Source organism: Ophidiomyces ophidiicola (assembly GCF_022830035.1).
Source record: "Ophidiomyces ophidiicola strain CBS 122913 chromosome Unknown scaffold_26, whole genome shotgun sequence".
Taxonomy (NCBI): domain Eukaryota; kingdom Fungi; phylum Ascomycota; class Eurotiomycetes; order Onygenales; family Onygenaceae; genus Ophidiomyces; species Ophidiomyces ophidiicola.
The window spans coordinates 71,081-93,302 of NW_026054666.1; the positions used below are offsets into that span (position 1 = coordinate 71,081).

Consider the following 22,222-nt stretch of genomic DNA (forward strand, 5'->3'; position numbering starts at 1 on the left):
AAGGGAGGTAGCGGTTGCGGCGATCGAGATGGGGTGACAGTTTATACAATGGGAACTAGCGAGGAGATTGGTGAGTGGTGAGAATCTGTGAGGGTAGTTACTGAGAGATATGGTCAGATTCAGCTTGCAGTCTGATTGAGTAGGTTGTGATATTGCAAGAGTGTCTACTGCTGAGTCTCTTTGGCTGGTGTTGCTATCCCGATACTGCCAAGCAACGTGAATGCCAAGAGCCTCTGGGACTAACTTAGTTGCTCACTAGGTAGTTAGTGGTTAGCCTGCCTTACTAACTAGCTCCCTCTAATCAAGAGGGCGGGTTCCGGAGAATCTGAAAATGCGACGAAAGCGGCGAAATGTGATGAAACAAGAGTCAATAAAACAGAGGTGAGGGGTGAGTGATGAAACATTGGGCCAAGTGAGAAAGATTCAAGCTATTTTAGTGAGCTTTAGTGAGCTTTATCTCAGTTTTGTTCAGATGATATGTAACTTGCATATTAATAAGTACAACCAGACACTATTGCCTTCTGCAAGCCTAGACACCTCGCACAACACTTCATGCTGCTCTTGACACAATGAAAGGTAAGCCTGCTCTGTACACACATAACTAATCAAACATCAAGGCCACTATCTCATATGTGTCCAGCGATCCTACAACGGGTCTCTTCTGCCTCAGTCACTGTTGATAACAATCTGATATCCTCAATTGGACGTGGAGTTCTGGTCCTAGCGGCAGTCGGGCCCCATGACACTGAAAAAGATGCTGAGTCTCTTGCTGCCAAAGTGCTGAAGCTCAAAATGTGGCCCGACGACTCTGGTACAAATGTGAGACGACCTTTATACCTACAATATATATGCATGTCCATGCGTATAGCATGTATATGTGTGTGGATGTATGTATGTACACAATTGGCGTAACTAACTTGGTCCTTAGTGGAAGAAAAGTGTACAGGATATTCAGGGTGAAGTTCTTTGTGGTATGGCTATCTTACTCTCATCGTGAGATTGCATTCCTGAGCCTTTTAGTGTCCCAATTTACGTTGCTCGCTAAGGTAAAGAAGGGAAATAAGCCGGATTTCCACGGTGCTGCTGATGCGGTCAAAGCGAAGGAGCTCTATGACCATTTCTACTCCAAAATTGGACAGATTTACGACCCTCAGCGGGTTCGAAATGGCGTGTTCCAAGCCATGATGGAAGTTGGTCTCGTAAACGATGGACCTGTATGTGCACGATTTCGTCCATGAGCTGTTTCCCCGGCCACAGCTAAATAATATGCTAACAATCGATGCAGGTCACCTTGGAAATTAACACTAGCCCTTCCAAAGCGGAAGAGTGAATTTCCAGCATAACTTGCCCAGATAATGGCTAAGTGGTTAGTAGATCTCGGTGGAATGTATACGTTATTCTCATGGCATATAGCATATAGCATATTCCGAGTAGACTTCTATTTTCAAGTGATAGATTGCTTCCTCACTGGTGGTAGGGTTTAGGGCTTGTGTGCCAGATGGCCAAATAGTAAGTGGACTTAGTGATTGGTTGGTTGGTTGGTTGGTTTGTTGTGTTTGCATGCTCAATGCGGGACAACCGCTCGATGGAATGTTCTTGAACCTCCAACCGCACAGCCCACCTCACTTTGCTTCGCTGGGAGCTTCACCAGGCTCTGAACCACCTCCCGCTTTTACAGAACACTTTCCCCTCTTTTCTCACACACCCCCCTGTCGAATCTCTTTTTAGGCTGGATAGCTTTCAACGCCCGCCTAGTCACAATGGCCGTATCTACAGGTAAACAATCATATGCGCGATTGGGTTGAAGATCGTTTGTGCCTTAACATGTAACTATCTTATCCAGGTCGTCCAAGAGTCTATTTTGATGTTTCGATCAATAAACGGCCAGAGGGCCGCATTGCCTTCGAGCTGGTAAGCAACCCCTCCGCATTCTTGGTGTTGCACGGCGCTGAAATATTCTATTTTGTAGTTTAACGATGGTATGCCATATAGAAGGCGAAGACCTATTAAATGAGCCTCATAAATATTAACTTATTCCGAAGTTGTCCCAAAAACCGCCGAGAATTTCCGTGCTCTGTGTACCGGAGAGAAGGGAATGGGGAAGCAAGGCAAACCCCTAAGCTTTAAAGGTACGCCTTTTAAAATGATATTTTAGTAATTTGAGAATAGAAACAGCATTGTTAATGCTAACCATCACTAAGGGTCTATTTTCCACCGTGTCATTAAACAGTTTATGATCCAGGGCGGTGACTTTACCGAATTTAATGGCACTGGCGGGGAATCCATCTATGGTGAGAAGTTCGACGACGAGAATTTCGAACACAAGCATGATCGCCCCTTTCTACTATCTATGGCCAATTCTGGTCCCGGTACGAATGGTAGCCAATTTTTCGTGACCACTGTCCCTACCCCCCATCTTGATGATAAACACGTTGTTTTTGGAGAGGTCATCAATGGCCGAAGTATTGTCCGCAAGATTGAGTCGCAGCGCACAAACCCGAATGATAAGCCGCTTGTTGACGTCACAGTTACCGACTGCGGAGAACTCTTGGGAGACGAGTACGAGAAAGCGAAGCAGCGTCATGTCGACAACACAGGCGATACATATGAGGATTACCCTGAAGATCTCACTGAAGAGCTGTCCCTGGCTCAATCTTACGGAATTGCCGTCAGTCTTAAAGAATTCGGAAACAAAGCTTTCAAGGCGGGCGACACTGAACTGGGGCTAGAGAAATACCAAAAAGGCATTCGCTACCTGAATGAGGCTTCAGAACCATCCGACTCTGACTCAAAGGATCTACCGGGCCAGATCTCAGCCTTGCGATTTGTTCTGAATTCAAACTCTTCACTACTTGCCAACAAACTTAAGCGCTATTCCGACGCTAAATCATGGGCAGGATACGCGATCAGCAGTGCGGATGATTCTAACGCAAAAGATGCTGACAGAGCTAAAGTGTACTTTCGACGTGCTGTTGCCCTCTGTGGCTTGAAAGAAGAAGAGGCCGCCTTGAAGGACCTTGAAGAGGCACTGAAGTTTGCTCCTACAGATGCCGGTATTATTGCTGAAATGGCTCTGGTCAAGAAACAGATTGCTGCCCAGGATCGCCAACAGCGAGCTGCAGCCAAGAAATTCTTTTCCTAAAAGCACAAGTAGCCCTCGAGGATTTCCAAGTCCATCCGACTCTCGCATAACAGCTCGCTCGGTTGGGTCATTACGGTGAGGCATGGAGTGAATATTCAATATGGGCTTACAGATGCAGAGTTTATTTAGTGAATACCTATAAAGCTCGGTAGTATCTCATAAATCCTGTAGCAAAAGGAGTGTGTGATTGAAACAAGAGCTTTAACAGAATCAAACATGCTCCTCTCAAAGAAGACAAGAACGTAGTTAGGGGTACGTTATTAGGCATCGCTTGTAAAAGCACAGCTTCCCATATCTCCTTTCTTTGCAAGGGTTTCAGGCCGAATATCAAAATCAAAGATATCCATTGGCAGCCCCAGCGTCGTACATGCGTTTGGAATATCTACTAATCCAGCAATATGCCCCTGAACTGGTGCACAGCTGAGCAATAAATAGACCTGATAGTCACTGTATCCATATCTTCTCAAATATTCAATGCAACGCAGGCACGTCTCACGGTAAGCAACGGTGGCATCTAGATAGTGTTGCCTACCAGTATGGTCTACTGAAAACCCTTCGAACGTCAGGTACCTACCAGGTCCGAACTGGGGTTCAACTGGACCGGGGATAAAGAGTGGCGACTTCATAGCCATTTGGGCCATGCCATTCTTGATCACGGTGAATTTGATGGTGATGATTCCAGCCATTTCGATGGCACCGCAGAAGGAGATTTCGCCATCCCCCTGTGAGAAATGGAGGTCGCCGACAGAGAATTTGGCGCCTGCAACATGAACAGGGAGGTATACCTTGGAGCCTCGGCTGAGGTTTTTAATGTCACAGTTTCCACCGTGTTCAGGGCGACCCTAGAATTAAAAAAAAAAATTAGTATTCTCTGGAAGATGAGTGAAAACAAAATGGTCCTTACTGGGATAGTCCTGGCTCCTTCATTGCAGATTCTAGTAAGAAGATCACCAGTTGCAGCGCCGCCATGGGCATTACGCGTTTCTGGGAGCTTTGCGACGTCCACACCGTGAGCCTGCACCAATTCCGACTCCCGTCGCGTCCATTCCTGTAGAACTTCGCCGGAAGGTGCGCAGCCGAGAATACCGGGGTGGATCAATCCGGCGAAGCGAACGCCAGGAATGTGTCTAGAAGAGCAGAAGATTCCCTCAAAATCCCAAATTGCTTTGGCCCTAGGTACTCATTTAGTTCACTGCCAAATATTCCTGGCAACAAGTGTTATTTAGGCACATACGCTTTCGGGTAGAATTCAGATAGAAATCCGCCTCCATTATTTTTATCGAAGACTCCAGTAAACCCCCAGGGCTCATCTTCGAACGGCTGAACATCTTGGATCTCGACAAGGAGAACATCGCCCGGTTCAGCCGTCTCGACGTCAAAGGGCCCTGTGAGATAATGGATCTGCGTCAAGTCCACATCACGCACATCATCGGCAGAATCATTATTCTTGATCTGCCCGCCAGTCCAGTCCAGACATTCGATCTTGACAGTCTCGCCGTTCTTCACAGACGCAGCCGCGGGGACTTGGAGGGGCGTTGTTAGCTCTCCATGAACAGGGAGTCATGGATAGATGTAGGTACGTACTGTCTGGGTGCCAACGGTTCTATGTTGGATGGCAAAGTCAGTATGCTGCCTCCAAGCTGGGAAACTCGATTTCAGCAAAGGTAACATACATGAAGACCCGTTTGGCCGGATGCAGGCTTGTTGCGATCAACGCTAATAGCTGTCCGGATTGCCTCGCGACCCATGGTGACTAGATGCGGACGTACGGAGTATATATCAAGATATGGCTATCGAAAAAGGAGAAACGGCAGCTTCTGCTGGAAGACAGTCGGGTCGGCGTGGTGCGTTTCGGGGGGTATTTGACTGCGAGCGGCGAGCCAACCCAGGTGTTGCCGTGAACGAAGTTGCATCTCCGAAGTTTCCAACCCCGCAGGAGATAGACCAAGAAGAGCGATCCATGGCCGGTTTCCCCTCATCTTCCCAAGTTTGAGGAGGTTTACCAGGCTCGATGGATGAGGGGGCTCGGGATATGTCGTATCGGATCCTCTTGGTATGGCGATAGGAGGATCATTGGTGAAGCCGATAACAACTGCTACCAAACAGGAGACGGCCAGCCCCGCATCCTTAAGAGGCAAAGATGATCCGCCCCTGAACGAGGTTTTTCTACGCGTCCGAGGAGGCGAAGGCGGTTTCTGGGGTTGAGCGATGGAGCTTTGAGTTTGACATATGCCAGCCCTTTTTATATCTGGGGCAAACCTAGAGCTTAGCAGAACTTTGCTTGGGAGAGTTTGTTCCGCTTGATAACAAGAAGAACAATGCGTAGACGACCCTTTGGTCAGTCGCATAGACAACCCTGGAGAAAGGCCTGGGGCTTGAACCCCCAGAGTCCCCGGACGATTTGACGAAGCCTACATGAGATGTCCCCTAGAGCTACCTATGTATCTATTCGCGTTTCGGAGTCTCTCGTCGGACATGCACTGCTGATGTTGAATTTACGATTTGCCTTGGTGCTCGGGCATAACATATGTACCGTGGTTTATCAGGCTTGGGAGTCTGGGCTTCTCTTGTTCTTTCAGTTTCAACAGATAATGGGGGAGAGGCGAAAGCTAGGCCATGACATTACGAAGGGCAGCACCGACGAACCGTGTTTGCCAATAAATCTCGCTGTATCCGGACTCAATAGACTTGCCAAAAATGTATCGGCGAGGCTGTTTAATTTTCCGCTCGGCAATTAAGACACGCCAGAGTCTTGTGAAGGCCATGGCGGGCAGACTGCTGCGCCGGCACCTGTTCACGGAGACTGGCATGTCCGTTTGGTTGGAAGACGGCTTACGGAGTAGAATGCTCCGTAGAATGAAAGGAAAGCTACCCCGCGTTTCGCGTAGCGTCGAATCCACAGCCACCAGCGCCGTTGCGGCAGCTGAGGTTGTCATCCAAGAACTCACTCTGGCTTCTCAGACGGCACATTGTCCGCCACACAGCATCGTCCGCAAACATAGTACGTCTGGGCGCTCTGGACGGGTATTCGTTGTTCCCATAAAAGAAAGGGTTCGTCTTGAGAGGCACAGCAATCCTGGGCGAAATCGCAAGTCCCCGAGGGAAAGATAGCCGGGTTCCTGGTTGACCCAAATTGCCCTGAAAGGCTGAAATTGAACTTCCGGCCCGACGCCCTGTTGGCCGTAACCCTAACCCTAATTGATCACGTGAACGGTGTCGTCCGTCATCCTATTCGCCCGCCAGGGGAAGCGCGCTGATTGGATGCAGCCGTTGTTTACTTCGTTTGCATCAGTAGCTGTGAAAATACTCAGTACAGAAGGACGGAGTACAAGTCCAGAGTACGGAGTACATACATAGACGCTACCAACGCCATATTCCGAATGAATTGTGCCCTCGCCTCCATCTTGACTGCAACAGGAAGTGCATGCGATGATAGCATTCCTCTCATACAAACCTCCTTGCAGCTTTCCTGCTTAACTAACTACCCAGCATGTCTCAACAACGGAACAAAGACTAACTATTTATTGCCAGTCTTCTGTTACTGTGCAAGAGATTCACTCTCTTTGTTGATTTTTCTTATGACTCTCGGCGTTTTTGAGAGCAAAAACATGTTTTTCAGCCAGCCGTGTGATTTCTTTTCTCACTTAAATCTGCACGGAATTAAGTCCTGGCTATGCATCCTGAGAAAACATTGGCCCAGGTGCCTGGTCTTGTCTATAGTACCAAATTTACTAGCTTTCTCCTACATTGTCAAATTGCTACTTATCGAGTGGTACATAGGACTCCATTATGACATACTCCTTACAAACAATTCCAGCGGAGCTGTTTCTCAGTGTGGTCGACTACATTCCAAGCCGTCGGGATCTCCTCAATCTAGCAAGCTGCTCTCACCGATGCTATGACATTGTCACTCCTAGAGCGTATCGCTCGGTCTTCTTTTCTTTAGGGTCGTTGCGAGCTATATCGGGACTGCTTCGGACAATTTTGCTTAATCCAACTATAGCCGAATTCGTGCTTTCGGTAGACGTATTACTAGCTCAAGACCACCCCGGAGAATCCTTCTTGGTTGACACAAATATGTCACCGCTGTTCCCGATCCCGCACCAATGCCTTGAACGCGCCGTCAATGTTGTATCCACCTCTAGGAAGGAAAAATACCAGTGGCTGAGTGCTCTGAATTCGAAAAACCCCGATGCTTATGTTGCTCTACTTCTATCTCCACTTGTTAATCTGAAAACATTGATTCTCAGACCTTGGGGGCGAGGCTCATATTGCTTCAAAATCCTACAGCGGGCGGCAGCTGATAATACTGGCCTTGGCCATACCTTTCCACGCCTTCAAGATCTGAGACTGTACGACAATGGTAGCACTCGTCTTATTTCTTCTAACATGCTCGCCTCGCTAGTGCTCTTGCCCGCCCTCCAACATTTGGAAGCCTGGTCTTTGTATGGCGATGAAATGGAGAACATTGATTGGGCTGGACTGGGCCGCTCTAATGTCACATATATCGCCCTTACTGGAGCTGTCTGTGTTAATGGACTAGGGAAGCTGCTCCCAAGCTGCAGAAATCTCAAAGTATTTGATTACACCCACTGCTATCCCGGTGATGCTGCATCTTTTGATCCGCATCGATTATATGAATCCCTCCATGCAGTTAAGGATACCTTGGAAATTCTGCGTTTTCGATCCTATCAACGTCAGGTGAATAATAGAGCATTTATTGGTTCATTTGCCGGGTTTACAGCTCTTAAAGAGCTCGAAATTGGGGCCCGATTCTTGCATAGTTTGAACATGGCAGTCAGACTTCACACACTTTTCCCCGTTTCTCTTGAAAAGTTAAAAATTCTATCCCTCAGCGAAGACCGTGTGCTTTGGGCTCTGCAAGAGATTGACTTTTGGCTTGACGGCTGGCTAAACTCTACACCGGATCTTCGCAAGGTTGTCCTTGGTGGCAGTGGATTCTTCACGATGTCGCAGTGTTCAATGATAAGTCGCTATTTGCAAAAATGGAAGAAAATGACCCACTGCATTATGATATCTGGGGAGGACTTTTTGTGTGATGTACATACACTGATTTTCTAGTGTCAATGAACCTTTCACAGTCCATATCTATATGCATTGGGTGATGGCAAAATAAGCCATTTCAGAGATTAGTTAGTGCTAGTTAACCATAGTGAAAAAGAAAAAAATACAATCACAGAACAGTTCCATTCCTGGCTGCTGAGGTATTAATACCATTCATCTCTGTCGTGTTCATCTCCGGAATGTGTGCTTTTCTTGGCCTTAACACTCTTGCCACATTCTCCAACTTTTCTAATGTTTTTGCACTTCCATCATTTTCTCTTGTTTCTGGAATGAGCCACCTGGTTACGACTGCACCAAGAGCCATAAATGCTGCAAAAATTATAATCACAAATCCAAGCCAATGAGATGAAAGATCCGATGCGCGATACCGTCCAATAGGCGCATACGCAACAAAAACTTGTACGAGGACGGAAGCAATCTTCCCCGACGCAGCAGAAATTCCATGCGCCGTGCATCGAAACTGTGTGGGAAATAACTCGGCGGGGATTATAAAAGTCGTAAAATTTGGGCCAATTTCGAAGAATATCTGACTCAGTACGTATAGTAGTGCAATTAAGGGGACGGACTTTGCACGGTCTACTAGCTGGAAGCATATTCCAATAGCAACAAATATGATGGCGAGCACAATGAAGCCATAAAACTGAATAGTGCGCGGCGAAATGCGCTTAATCAATTTTATCATGCCGAGACCGCCAACCAGCGAACCAATTGAAACAATGATGAGAGAATGCCAGGAATTTTCCAGCAGATCAGTATAGATGCTCCGTACAGGCAACGGCGAGCCGGTGAAGCTAAGAGGCTTCTCGTTGAATATCTTTGCTATAACCTTGTAGGAGTTAGGCCCAAGGGCATAAAATGCAAAGTCAAAACATGCCCAGGAAAGTGCCGTGCCGAGTAATGTAGGCCAATGGCCACGGACGAAGAAATGGTCGACAAAGCCACCGCGAAATGTTGACCACTGGCTTGGCTTCTCTTGTATTGAGTCGTTGTCTGACTCGTGATATGACCGTTCAATTGTTGTATGCGAAGATGCGTACGAGGCACGACTTGACAAGATCTCAGGAGCCACAGCTGGTGCTGACGGCATGTCAGCCACCCTATTTTCATGTGAATTGTAGCGTTCCCGTTGATTATTATTGGCTCTTGTATCCGGCTGATGACTGCTTGCAACAGTTGTCACCATGGAATTTTGCCTTTCAATATCAGGAGAAGACCCGCCGAGTTCGCGTTTCATCTCATTAACATCTCTCAGGGCCTCGTCTGGTCGATTCAAGACTTCCATTGTGTATCGTGGGGACTCTGGAATACTGAATCGAAGGAAGATAGCAGCCACAGCTGGGATCGCCCCTATTCCAATCACCCATCGCCAGATACTATCAACAGCACGTCGACACACCTCGTCCTGTGTGCATGATCTTACTTCTTCTGCGGTGGTAGGAATATGTGAAATACTTTCTCTATGCCCAGCCACAGCGATAATGGCAACCAATGTCGCGACAAGGTATCCAACAGGTTGCATGTAAAAGACCGTGGAAAGCATTCGGGGACGAGACTTTGTAGGGGCGAATTCAGATGTAATCACGGCGCTCAAAGGATAATCTCCGCCAATTCCAATGCCCATTAGAAATCTCCAGGAGATAAGCCAGGCCGTTAAACTCATGGAGCCTGACGCGCCATCCGCAGCCATTGCAACTCCGATGGTGGCGACAGTGACCACCAACAACTCAAAGCCGTACATCTTGCGACGACCGTAAAGGTCGGCCAGGATTCCACAGCTAATCTGGCCGAGTATGGTTCCAACAAGTGTGGCAGCCCGCATACCGGTTTCCACCGAAGTAGGCATGGAACCGTGCCAATATACATGGGCGAGCATAGGAATAATCATGCCAACCGCAAATATCTTCGAATAGAACTAGTTAGTGGTTTTGAAAACAATACCAATTCGTCATCCAGGACCGTTCTTACATCATAGGCGCCTGTGAAAAAGCCAATGCCGGCAACAAATACCACGAGAGTCTGAAAGTGGGTGGCATCGAGTTCATTGAATACTCGCCGACGTCGAAGCTCTAAGTCCTAAAATGTATTAGTTCGTCAACAGATGAAGTACATGACTTTGGCACTTACGGGAATATAATTGAAATTAACAGTCCGGTTCTTGACCTTGAACGTGAACGGCAGCTTCATTATATTCGATGTGAATGGCTCGCAGCTTCAAAACAAACAACGGTAGAACGACCACACTGCTATGTCACGAACAACAGTCTTCGTGCCAAAGCCATAGCAGGAGTGGGAAGGTCTTTTAGGAAAAGTCCTCATGGGGGTAAAAATCTAAGTCATTATGAACGAGGCTCAAAGCACAGCACAGCCCGGAGGACAAGCCATGAGCATGGGGTATCGGAGCCGCAGTCATGCCGGGCGCAAGTCCGGTGGTCGCATTCGAGACGCTTTGTCTCGACGCAAGGCGGCTGGTGGATGTTCGTGACTTAGGAGTCAGAAAAGCGGGCAACAGCCTAGGAGACGAGAGAGAACACGATCGCCAAAATGGGTGAAGGCCGCGGCATGGGTGCCGTATCCAGGGGCTTGGGGGCCGGCTGCCCATCAGCGAGCGCAAAGGCCGCACGAGGGAGCAGGGATGGTACGCCACCGGTTCGAATCGAGTTTAGTTACGCGACGCGGGTCACATGGGGGTCATGGCGCGAACAGAGCGTCCACAAAACTGTCGAGATCTGCTGCTGTTAGCCTGACTTGTTCCCAATATACGAGATCAACCGATAGTTATCTAAAAAAAGGAGACGATAATGAAAACAGGGCTAGTTACATACCACTCGGGGCAGCAAACCCAAGCTTCAGATACTGCAACGAGTTCGACAGTCGAAGTTCAAGCACACTGCGTGAGGTTCTCTTAAACCCGGGATTAATGTCCTTTTCTGGTGGCGGGTTAGCTCACTAATACAGGCTTCTATAAGGTATACGCTTACCGTGTATCTCAATGTACCGAGGGTGTTTTCGAAAAGGCGCAAAATAGAGCAGTGATTTTCCAGTGTCTCCTTCACCAGAAGAATTCCAGAGACGTAGATATTGCCTATCGGACTCTTTCCCGTGGGCGCTTGAAAGCTTCACAATGGGAATCGAAAGAAGCAGCCGTTTCCCGTATATTAAGCTCTGAATTTCGAGATGGTCTGCACAGAGATATGTGTCGTCAGCATAGCACGTTAGAGCATCGGGGCATTTGCGCATGCTAACCATCCCGCTTTTCAATGACGTATTGTGGTGAGTTCCCGTTTTTTGTGATGGGCGGTGTTATGAAAAATATTCTGCCCGCATCATACCCCTCATCATAGTTATCAAACGGTTCGGAATGCGGAATCGGTCGTTTTTCCGTTGAAGATACTATGAGTTCATTAATGAGACGGAATTAATCTCCCAACAAATAAAAGATAAAAGAGAAATGGAGGGCGATCAGACATACACCTAAGTATGGGCAATAGCGCTCGAGAATCCATCATATCAACGGCCTTGATTGCATACAACCGACCGTCGCTGCGATACCCAGCTTCAAGATAGCAAGGGACGGGGGTAGGATGAGTATCCCAAGCACTATATTTCAAACGTCAATTTAGTGGTTTAATAAAAAAGAGCTATGGATGCTCACATTTGAATCCTCCCACGCATCGCTAGCCGTTTCCACGTAGAATGATTGGCGACAGAGCCGTTCGAGGAGAGGGTATCACGACGCTCATACGCAGTAGCGGGAGCGAGCGACAGATAGTCGGGTGTGTTATCAGAATTTCTCAGGTGAGATCGAAAATCATAAGAGTCTTCCGTGAACAAGGGGCTTGAAGATAACGGATCTACGGACTCGGTAGCTGCCACCATACTGCACGTTGATGACCGCTTTCGGAAAGAAAAGATAGATGGTACTGGCGAGTCAAGATCAGTAATTGCGGAAGCCGTAGACTCGGCTCTCGGCTCAGAATGGGAAACTTCATGGAATCGACTCGTTGGCGCATCGAAGCCATCATAGGCTGACTTCGAGTTCGATGGGTCATTGGAAAAGGGAAAGTGACCGGCGGTGTGCGATAGTAATGCCTTGTTAAGTTGAATAGGCAAATGAGAATGAGTTTCCCTTTGCTGCGCATAAGAGCTGGCTTTCCGTTCTATCGAGTTCAAGAGCCGTCGGTGAAACAAGTCTAATTGATCGCAAATACTATCCCATTCTCTGTCGTCACGATTATCTGCGAGGCTCCGTTCTAAAAGTGCAAAATCCCGCTGACGTTCCACAGCTTCTAGCATCGTTTGGTATCGATCGTGGGGTTCATCATCGCAGTGGTCAGTTGATATTTGGATAGATTGAGTGCGAGCAAGCGGGTTTAATCGTGTATGCAACGTAGATTCAGCATGGATTTCATGCACCATGCGCTCCATACTCTGTAGTCGCTGGCCGATTTGCGACGTTTTATCCCTAGCAGTGCAGTTAGAGCCTGCATCATGTGTAGAAAATCCAGGCATTCTCACCTTTGTAGAATTGTAAAATACAGCTGCAGGGTCTGTTTGTGGTGAGCGACTTTCTCTTGCAGGGCTTGCAGTTCCTTCTCTCCCCAGGCAAGGTGTCGGACGATTTCTCCCCCCAGTTTCGCAGCATTCTTTGTTTTAAGAAAGATGTCTTTTGAGCGACTGATCTGTGACTGCTGGCCGTTCTTCTGCCCTGAATTATGCATATGCTGAATGGCATTATACTTCTGTAAATGGTCCTTGCATTCCTTAAGGGTCTGCTCGATAGTCTCAAGGTCAAGAAAAGGGGTGCCTTCTCCATTTTTGACGACGTCGTGCAGTTGCGTCAGCAGCGACTCGAAGCCTTGAACTTCGACTTTCAGCGCATGGAGGTGAAAGACAGCACTTGAGGGGCCAATCCGACAATTCGCAACAACAGAGTGGCATATCACAATCAGTTGGACAACGTCGGTAGCCGACCAGCCAAAGCTCATAGTGCGGGTAAATACAAGGATGCCGGCCCTTTTGATCGCCAGGAGCAAACAGATATGCGGCAATAGAAGAGCCAGATGCGCTAGCAGGAGAGTGCGGTAGATTGGTTCAGATGAAAGAGGTGCAGATCAGTCATGGCCAGTTATAAACTCAAAAGTAACGCTGCCATTGTTCCCAGGCACGGCATCAATGAGCGGTTAGGCAACTAAGCGGCCATTTCTGCGTCAGTCAGGCTATGAAGTATGAATCCAGAGTGTTAGTTCATTGCAAAAGGTGTGATAGCATCCCCATGCAGGGCGGCAACAGATAACGGGCATCAATACGGAGCAGAAAGAGACAGATCCCAAGGACAGTCACACGCAACGCCGACTTGGTTAACACCACCAAGCCACGAGCACTGTGCGGCTCTCCAGCCTGTCCAGCGCCGTTGCATCAAAACAGGGCGACGCGTTCCGCATCACCCTGTGGCTTTGACGGAACAGGGGTGCTGGGTGAGCACGTTCCACGTTGATTGGGCTACAAGAGCAGCGTGTTCTTCACGCGCAGCGCCATGGCGGCCAGCAACATCGAGGCGCAGTATGGAGGCCTCGTGAGAAGATGGCTGGGATCGTTCCAGCCAGCAAGTCAGAGAGAGAGCTTCCCCGGGTTAGAAGCGGATGCCTGCGAGAGTGAGGTCGTCGTTGTCTTTCCACCGAATTAACTCGCTACGGAGTTACCTGGTGTTGATGACTAATGTCGGCTGAATATTAATCCTAGACCTTAATTTTGACGATATTTCGTCTCTCAACTTTGAACATCCTGAAAATAATAACATGAGAAAGCAAGACTCGGACCGACTGACGACAAATCGCCAGCAAAAACCTGCAACCATTGAGCTTTCGTGCAATACAAGTCTTTGAATGTGGAATGATCTACCGGTATGCCTCTGGACACCAGTTGACCCATGAGGAGAGTCAAACTTACTGCCATGCATGCTGGGCTTGTGGGGGCACCGGCGGACTCCTAGTTGCACCGTTTACAAAATATAAGAACAATAGTGCTAGCCAGAGTGGCACGGCTGGTTTCGACGGCTTGCGGGCCCCTCTACGCTCCAATCTTTACTGGCCTCCAGACGATTGGAAAATTTAATGCTGTGCGCTTCTAGTAACTAAAATGGCTGTGAGCGGAGCCATTATGCGGCTATTTGTTCCCTAGATGATAGGTGTATAGAACTATTAACATGACCGCTATGCAGATACATGACAAAATGTCCTGGATGCTAGAAACCGCAACGCTTTACCTATAACATGATATTCTAGAACCCTCATCCAGTCCCTACAGTGGCCCATTTTACAACCTTGCCCTTGTAGGAAAAGCTGCTGGGAACAACCATCGCATCTAAATATCATATGGCTAGTCACGTTGGTTTCAATCAAGCCGTCTGGTGTATGCAGAGGCTCTATCACTGGAGCTGAGGTTATGCCGAGAGAGTTCCAATTTTACAGCACACCCAGCATTCTCCCTACAAAGCCTTTGGGTTAGCTATGACGTGGATGCATATAAATTACGGCTAAGAAGAACACCGGCTTGCTTAATTCATGGCTTCACATACGATTTTCCGCGGCTCCTATTTCCAATCATTCGGTCAGGGAATACCATTTCAATGTCAGCAAAAATAGGGATTAACCTACCCAGCCGCTCTCGCACTTTGATGGTGTAGGAAAGCACGGCTTAGTACACTCAGAGTTGGCATCGGCTGGAAGAGCATGCACTGCGGAAGAGAGGCCGACGGCAATGGCAACGAGGAAAGAAGCAAAGCGCATGGTTGCAGAAGTTTTTGTCGGATATGCACTGTTGGGTGGATTACCGGTATCGTTTTTCAAGTTATGCTTGATTGCGTGTTTAGCATTTGTGATAACAATGGCGAACGGAGGCCCTTTATATCTTTCTTTCCCCCCCCCCCCCTTTTTGTCCTTGAATACGGGTCGTGCAGCTCAGGTTTTGAGTCAGCAATTCTTTCTCGCCGGGGAATGCGGCCGCTATCTTGGCTGGATTTGCGGTACCCCGTCGACGTGGTTCGTCGGCTGGCCTGTTTGCTAGAATCTTCCTGCCCTTCCACCTGCAAGGTGAAATAGCGGATAAACACGGCCCAACGAAGCTCTAGGCACAGACTTGTCCCCCGTCTCACAATATTAAATTATTACACTCAACATCGGCAGTGCTGCCATCGCATCCAAGTAATAGCTGTCCGACGTATTGACAACGATCGCACATTTCCTGGAACGAACACCCAGAAACATAGCTCATTGCCATGAAATTTTAGAAGAATACGGAGTATGTATGCAGATATCTTCTGGACAATAGGTATACGTTGTATACATTTTCAAGTTTTAAACCCATACCATCCGTGTTCGTATGCATAGTCAACTAGCAGTGGTTCGGGTAATCAAGTGGGTCTAGATGGTACCAGCAAATCAGCAGACCTGCGAACTTCATGACACCCTACAACCGACGGCCGCTTTGGCAACGATACGAGGACGTTGTGATAGCAGACAGAGTTCGACTTCGTGCCAAAGGTCCTCAGCTATGGAGATTGACGAACCGGCTATCCCCCTTCCCTCAGCGACAACAACAGTTCTTTCTACAGGGATCACCTTGCAACCTCCGCTATCTCGTCGCGGGCATGGCCCGGGGCTTATCGTCGTTGTTCCTGGTGGTTTCGAACTCGCTGAGGATCACATAACTTTGGACCCTGCTCCACAGCAGAAATGGGCTGAAGAGGGCTACGCAGTGGCACAAATCGAACTTTCAACCAAGCTTGATGAGCTCTCTCTCAAGGACGCAATTAGGACTGCAGCAAATGGACTCACTGCTCTGAGCGAGTGTGAGACTGAGAATGGGTTCGGACTAATATGTACAGAAGATTTGCTGGAGTGCCCGTGTTCGATTCTAAAGGAAGCTGACACGGGAAATAGTGTACGATTCAAGCGTCATAGTCCTGGATGGCAACCTTGATCATGTCGCTTTAAGCCTCTTACTTCAGTCAGTCACAATCAGAGCCATTGTCACTTACGGCCCCTTCCTCCCCCTGAGCATATCGCAGCTCGTTCATCTCCCAGGTCCAGGTGCGCAAGACTCCACGGAGCCGAATGTGAAAATCCACAAGTACCCGGAAACAAGCTCCCCATATTTTATTATCCCGAAGCACAGGGATTTTATTGCTTCTTCAGCTGCGGTTGCACATACGCGCACACTGACATTTCTTAAATCCAAACTGGGAGGTCCAGTCTTCGATCTAGAGGCAATATGGGATGAACATACATATTTTGAGTTTGGGGATCGTTCAGTAGCCAGGACAATGGGAACGATGGTCCAAGAGCCGTATGTGAATCATATTCCAACGGTATGCGTTTGTATCATACTATATCAGCTACATATTTAAAAATGGGCTGACCTCGGTATATAGATGACTGGTGGTATAGGGCGGGAGCGCCTCACTAACTTTTATCGCTATCATTTCATCTGGAACAACCCCAAGGATACACGGCTGGACCTTGTCAGCCGCACAGTTGGCATTGATCGCGTCATCGACGAGTTCATCTTCTGCTTCACCCACGATGAAGTAATTGACTGGCTGTAATTTACCCCTCCTACATCTCTTGCCAAATGGCTGCACTAACCATCTGGGCCGACACTTACAATCAGTGCCCCTGGCATCCCTCCAACTGGTCAAGCTGTCCGGCTACCTATGGTTTCTGTGGTGAACATTCGCGGGGACAAGCTCTACCATGAGCATATTTGGTGGGATCAGGCTTGCCTTCTCCGTCAGCTAGGACTATTACCAGATTATTTACCTTTTCCTTATGCGTTGCCGAATGGCAATGTGCCAGCAGAAGGCAAGCGATTCGAATATAGGCTCCCAGTGTCGGGCATCGAGTGTTCTGAGAAACTAGCAGACGAGAATAGCATCGAGTCAAATGGAATGTTTGGCTACAAGGTGAGAGAAGTGGAAAGTAAGTAGGTGGTGTGTTGGCTCTCAATCAATAGTAGGGCCCATGCTTCAGACTGATGATCCTTCCTATAATGCCGCATGGTTATCTAACAACGAGAAAATTCGAGAAAATTGAACCAATTTTAACAGTTCTGGCCCTTGGCAACCTGTGTCCAAAGACAGGGACATCCCCGAGAACCAACGCTGCGCTTTATTTACCGCCTAAACGGTTTTGCATCGCATCAGCCACAACAATCCTCTCAATATTAATAACACCTACCTTCGATGGAACAAGCATATTCCCCACCTCCTTATTCGCAATTGGAAAAAAATAAAGAATAAAAACCTGGAGATTTTACCCGGCAAATACGTGCAGGGCCCTTTCAACACTCTTCTGGCCCCGATCCAAAAAACAATTCGTTTCTATTTTTGTGCAGAGTACGGGGTATAACTAATTAAGAGCCGGCCCGGCCCCCAGAAGTCTTCGCCGGCGAGAGTGTGATAGAGCATAGAGCGCAAACGTCCCTTTCGGGATAACAACCAGTACTAGAACGCTTGTAGGCAATCTCAAGGCTCGCTGTGAGACTCCTCTCCCCTTAGCAAGGTCTGGATGGGTGCCTCTACTTTTTGGCCTCGCCCTCTGCCACGGCCAATCCGCTGACGAGTTGTTGCGGACTAACTAACTAACTATTGGGCGCCCAAGACCAGTAACTAGCCATTAGTTTATAGTTAGCCAATCCATAGCGAAGGATCAGGCGGGCCAAGATCTGCCACTGGGATGCGGTTTCAACGGCGGCTTTGGCGGCCAACCAGCGGCCCGACGAGGGCGTTCGTGCTGCAAGTCATACTGGCAGCGACCGATGACAGGCATGGTTGTTTCTCGACGCTCCTCCGGAATGTCTGGCGCAACGCTTCTTGTCACTGCAGTTAGTCGACTCACCAACTAACTGACGGCCGGATCCCACCAGCGCGCTCCTCGCCGGCTGCCCGCCAACTCACTAGTTAGTTTTAACCCATTGTTGGCTGGCGCGCGACCGGGATCAGCCGTTGGCCGGCGGGGGGGTCAGAGATTTTAAATTGGCGGTAATTTGCGGGCGGCCGACGAGCCCCAAAACGGCTTTCCCGCCATGTTGTACGGAGTACAGAGTATAACTGTTTGCGAACGTCGCCTGTTTCGTTTCATCGCCCGTTGCTGTCGCGAGGATTTTGCTGTTGGGTAAATTCTGCGAATTTACGTCCGCTCCTTTGAGATAGCATCTCTGCTATTCCTGTCGCTCTTTTCTATACCTTCCTCGCTACCTGTCTCTCTTTCTTGTTCCTCTTAACAACCTTCTTTTTGGATCCCCCAACCATGCTGTTCACGTCTAGTCTGCTTCTTACCAGCGTCGCTGCTGCTGCGCACGCGCTCAGCTTTGGCGCCGCTGTCCACCAGGAAAATGGCGTTGGCGCCTTGATGCGACGCTCGACCCAGTGCAAAGACGTCGCGCAGCCGAGCTGCGAATCATCGTGCGGCGAAGGATACAAGACCTGCGTGAAGCAAAACATGTGTTTCAATCCCTCCAGGGGTGAGACGTGTTGCGAGAATGGAAGTATGTGGCTCTGCGCACGGCCACCCGCCATGCCATATGAATATGCAAATCATTATATTAACCTACTTTGTAGCCTTTTGCTCCAAGGGAACCTACTGCACCGACGGCGGATGTTGCCCGAACAACATGAAGCTTGAGGAGTGCAAGGCTGCGCAGACCTACACTGTTATCTCCCAGACGCCCACCCCGTCTGCAAAGCCCACCACCGTATTAACAACCCGGGTTACCAGAACTAGCACTCTTGTTCTAACGGATACCGTTGTCCTCCCCCCATCGTCCCCCACTCCGCCGTCGAACACCACCGTCATCCGCTCCACGGGTACTGGCACGGGCACTGGTACTTCCTGGCCCCGCCCAACCGGTGGATGGAACGCGACAATGACCACGCCCGGTATGCCGCCGCAGCAGACCACTAACACTGCAGCTCGCGTTCAGGGCGTTGCAGCTGCGCTTGGTCTGAGCATCGTTGTGGCGTTAGCTGGTACTCTGTGATTGTCGCCGCCTGTGTGCTGCCAGAGAATGAGGCGTTTTGGACGCATAGCGTGTCTTGCTGATATCTAGAGTTTGGTTGCATGCCGTTTACTGCGTTCGAACTACCTTCAACTTTTCGAGATACCAGTTTTCGCTAAGCCTCCCTGCTTCCTTGCAGCTGTGTACGTTACGAGATGAACCAATGAAAAAATGAATTTACATACCCAAAAGTGTGATTACAGGACCCTATTTTGATTGCTGCTCCGTAAACAAACATTAAAGAATGGCATGACGCGTCATTCTCGGCACGAACGCGATATAATTATGAAAGCCCGACGACCTCAAGCTATTTATCTACTAAGCGACCGAGGCCTAATAGTATTCCTATATGTGCATATAATAGCTCCACTTACCTATCCCTTTCTAGTTTTACGAAAGGGCAGAAAGTGAAGCGATTCCCCCATCTTTTCAGCTACGCCAAACGCTCTACTCAATAATACTTCCCTAACTCAAAGTCGCTGTCGAGAGACTCTATAGACAAAGACGCCACGAGGATCAAGGTGAAAAACGACATGCCTTATGAGACGCTGAAACGGCGTTTAAGCCAATTTGTCCATCTTGCCTTGGTGGGTATCTTTGGGCAAACTGCGGTTACTACTTGATACACTTGCGCATCTATTCATATCGCCCATGCAATGTATACTAGTCTAATGTATAAACACATCGATTTCTGATGCACACACGCCAAAGGCCTGCCAATCTAGCGGCAGAAAAAGTAAGAGCATCCACTGTGAATCAAGAAGACGTGCCGTACCATATGGTCCGAACACTTTTGCTAACTCAACCCGTGTCAAAACGCCATAAACCCATTGGGTACAAATGTTGCATCGGCATATATAACTTCAGTCCTTCTCTATACCGTTCTCAAAAAGAAAGGAACGACCGAAAAATAAACCAGCCACCCCATAGCCTCCGGTAGGCCCCAACACCCCTTGTAAAAAATGACACCCTCCCCAATTCATGAAACATGATAGTGTATATCTCCTGAGTGGCACTAGGTAGATGCCTTAGAGAAACGTAACCATAATCTCTCCCTTAACTTTCATTTTGGACAAAAGTTCTATTTCAAGGTCCACGTCTAGCTTGATGCGCATATCCTTTTTTGCTGATGGCTCTCTCTGTCTGAGAGGTGTTTCGCTCTCTTTCTTAACTTCGGCATCATTCGTTGGCAGCTGAGGCATGCCAGCTTCCTCTAGACTGGTAACTAGTGTTTTGGCCTTCTTCTTCTTCTCCTTATTTTTGACCTTCTTTTCCTTCTTCTTAATGTCGTTGGGAGTTTCCACTGCGGTATCCTCGGTAAATAATCCGAGAGCCTCGCCAGAAGGTGCTTTCTGGGTATCGAATACGTTCAGCCCAGTCTCCGATAATTTCTGAAATACCGACTCGATTTGCTGCACTGGCGTGGGTACGCTCTCTCTATCTTCTTCAACCAGCATAATAGCCCTCTCTACCACGCCTACTCCTGTTTTTTCAGCACCGTTAACAATGACGCCGTTGGTCTCGTCTCGTTCCTGCTCTTGGATTTCCAGACCATCTCTGCCTAAAAGCTCCCCGTGCAAGTCCCCATGTGCAGACCTTTGCCCGCCACCTGCTGCATCACTTCCGTATGGCGGTACATGTGCACCGTTGGGCCTTGCCTCTTCTGGCGGCTGGTCGTCGGCCCATTCTCGGCGCAGGGGCTCCTCCATAACCATAATTGCAGTCTTGGGTTTGGCTTTCTTATTTCCACGTGACGGTTGCTTCCGTCGATCGGCCAAAGGAGCGTCAATGGAGGAGATCGATTGAGCCGTAGGGGAGATAGGCCTTTGGCCTGCTTCATCAATAGTGAGGCTTGTAACCGGGCCTGGGGTAGACGTATACGTAGGTGGGGAAGTGCACGGAGGGTCAGGATGTCCGGCACCGCTGCTCTCCATGTCTAGTGTCAAACCGTGCTGGAGGACAATGCTGGGAAGAGGCGCCTTCTTTTTGGCCTTCTTGGATTTCTTGCGTCCTTTGGGCTTGAGGGGCTGATGATCTTGGGCGATTGGGTCTTCCATGGCCGGTTCGCTCGACTGCAGTGTGTGTGCGAGAGCGAGATGCGAGAAAGCTGTTTGTTGACGGGGGAGAGTTTGCGCCTGCCCTGGTTTCGTCCCGGCTGCAGAGTTCAGGCACAACGGCGCTTGCCGAAGCCGGTTAGCGCCAACGTCTGCAGAGCCCCAGATGCCCGTGACTGTCCCAATCAGGAATGCGCAACGGCCGTCTTGATCACCGGAACAGATCGCCGCCAACCATCCTCGTCGCTGCTCGGCATCCTATAACTACCTATCGTTCCGGCGTATCAGTCGAGCTCAGATGCCTTCTGAAATCCTTTCATTATTATTATTCTTTCAATGGGACTTATGGTTGGCCCGTGCATTGTGGCTTTGGGGATCCTTCAATCCTACGACGGTTGAATAATTTCCTATTACGGAATACTGGGAAGCTTGTTGTCGAATCGGCCTCTACCCCGCTATGTCATATCCAGCAGTTAGTTAGCTAGTTTACTAACGACGGAGTACGCCGTACTCTGTACTCCGTAGGGGATAGTTAACTACATAGTTAAATTTAATAAGTAGCGGTTAAAGTACGGAGTAGTTTCTACCGGTCTGCGCATTTGTTCTATTCTTAGTACTATAAATCTGTCAGGGGAAAGCTAGGAACCGCATGCTACCTTAATTTATCAGCAACATCACAGCAAAAGTACGAACAAAAAGCAGTAACCCGTTTCAAGGGGCCGGGGCGATCTCCAGCTGATCTGCAGGCCCATGATGCCCGACTCTGCATCCTCCCCACACAGACTTTGCCGGAACCACCTAGTGAGCTAGTTGCCGTTGCCAAGGCCATCAATGAACATAAAACCACGTTGTCGGGCCAGGTTCCGTGATAGATAGATAGGATAGCACA

At 48.7% G+C, this 22,222-nt stretch overlaps 8 protein-coding genes across 8 annotated transcripts; 4 read left to right on the plus strand and 4 right to left on the minus strand.

Annotated features, from left to right (window-relative positions):
* Nucleotides 1-569: 569 nt before the first annotated feature.
* DTD1 (D-tyrosyl-tRNA(Tyr) deacylase) lies at nt 570-1,330 on the plus strand (the record flags this gene model as incomplete). The annotated part of the gene is made up of 5 exons (XM_049254352.1): nt 570-576; nt 641-819; nt 929-971; nt 1,021-1,214; nt 1,286-1,330. 5 exons carry the CDS (start codon nt 570-572, stop codon nt 1,328-1,330), a joined length of 468 nt encoding a protein of 155 aa, XP_049106656.1.
* A 430-nt stretch (nt 1,331-1,760) lies between these two features.
* cpr6 (Peptidyl-prolyl cis-trans isomerase D) lies at nt 1,761-3,142 on the plus strand (the record flags this gene model as incomplete). The annotated part of the gene is made up of 5 exons (XM_049254353.1): nt 1,761-1,776; nt 1,844-1,911; nt 1,970-1,979; nt 2,043-2,129; nt 2,202-3,142. 5 exons carry the CDS (start codon nt 1,761-1,763, stop codon nt 3,140-3,142), a joined length of 1,122 nt encoding a protein of 373 aa, XP_049106657.1.
* A 260-nt stretch (nt 3,143-3,402) lies between these two features.
* On the minus strand, nt 3,403-4,890 carry LOZ57_005323 (uncharacterized protein; the record flags this gene model as incomplete). The annotated part of the gene is made up of 5 exons (XM_049254354.1): nt 3,403-3,984; nt 4,047-4,314; nt 4,377-4,665; nt 4,727-4,745; nt 4,816-4,890. The coding sequence occupies 5 exons, from the start codon at nt 4,888-4,890 to the stop codon at nt 3,403-3,405; spliced, it is 1,233 nt and encodes a 410-aa protein (XP_049106658.1).
* A 2,041-nt stretch (nt 4,891-6,931) lies between these two features.
* On the plus strand, nt 6,932-8,224 carry LOZ57_005324 (uncharacterized protein; the record flags this gene model as incomplete). The annotated part of the gene is made up of 1 exon (XM_049254355.1): nt 6,932-8,224. The coding sequence occupies one exon, from the start codon at nt 6,932-6,934 to the stop codon at nt 8,222-8,224; it is 1,293 nt and encodes a 430-aa protein (XP_049106659.1).
* A 112-nt stretch (nt 8,225-8,336) lies between these two features.
* On the minus strand, nt 8,337-10,411 carry LOZ57_005325 (uncharacterized protein; the record flags this gene model as incomplete). The annotated part of the gene is made up of 3 exons (XM_049254356.1): nt 8,337-10,127; nt 10,166-10,300; nt 10,352-10,411. The coding sequence occupies 3 exons, from the start codon at nt 10,409-10,411 to the stop codon at nt 8,337-8,339; spliced, it is 1,986 nt and encodes a 661-aa protein (XP_049106660.1).
* Nucleotides 10,412-10,962: 551 nt separating this feature from the next.
* On the minus strand, nt 10,963-13,212 carry LOZ57_005326 (uncharacterized protein; the record flags this gene model as incomplete). Its single annotated transcript, XM_049254357.1, has 7 exons — nt 10,963-11,006; nt 11,050-11,154; nt 11,206-11,406; nt 11,471-11,617; nt 11,697-11,824; nt 11,880-12,689; nt 12,743-13,212. 7 exons carry the CDS (start codon nt 13,210-13,212, stop codon nt 10,963-10,965), a joined length of 1,905 nt encoding a protein of 634 aa, XP_049106661.1.
* A 2,563-nt stretch (nt 13,213-15,775) lies between these two features.
* LOZ57_005327 (uncharacterized protein) lies at nt 15,776-19,261 on the plus strand (the record flags this gene model as incomplete). Its single annotated transcript, XM_049254358.1, has 5 exons — nt 15,776-16,103; nt 16,165-16,592; nt 16,656-16,825; nt 16,895-17,202; nt 18,843-19,261. 5 exons carry the CDS (start codon nt 15,776-15,778, stop codon nt 19,259-19,261), a joined length of 1,653 nt encoding a protein of 550 aa, XP_049106662.1.
* Nucleotides 19,262-20,307: 1,046 nt separating this feature from the next.
* LOZ57_005328 (uncharacterized protein) lies at nt 20,308-21,336 on the minus strand (the record flags this gene model as incomplete). The annotated part of the gene is made up of 1 exon (XM_049254359.1): nt 20,308-21,336. The coding sequence occupies one exon, from the start codon at nt 21,334-21,336 to the stop codon at nt 20,308-20,310; it is 1,029 nt and encodes a 342-aa protein (XP_049106663.1).
* Between the last annotated feature and the right edge of the window lie 886 nt (nt 21,337-22,222).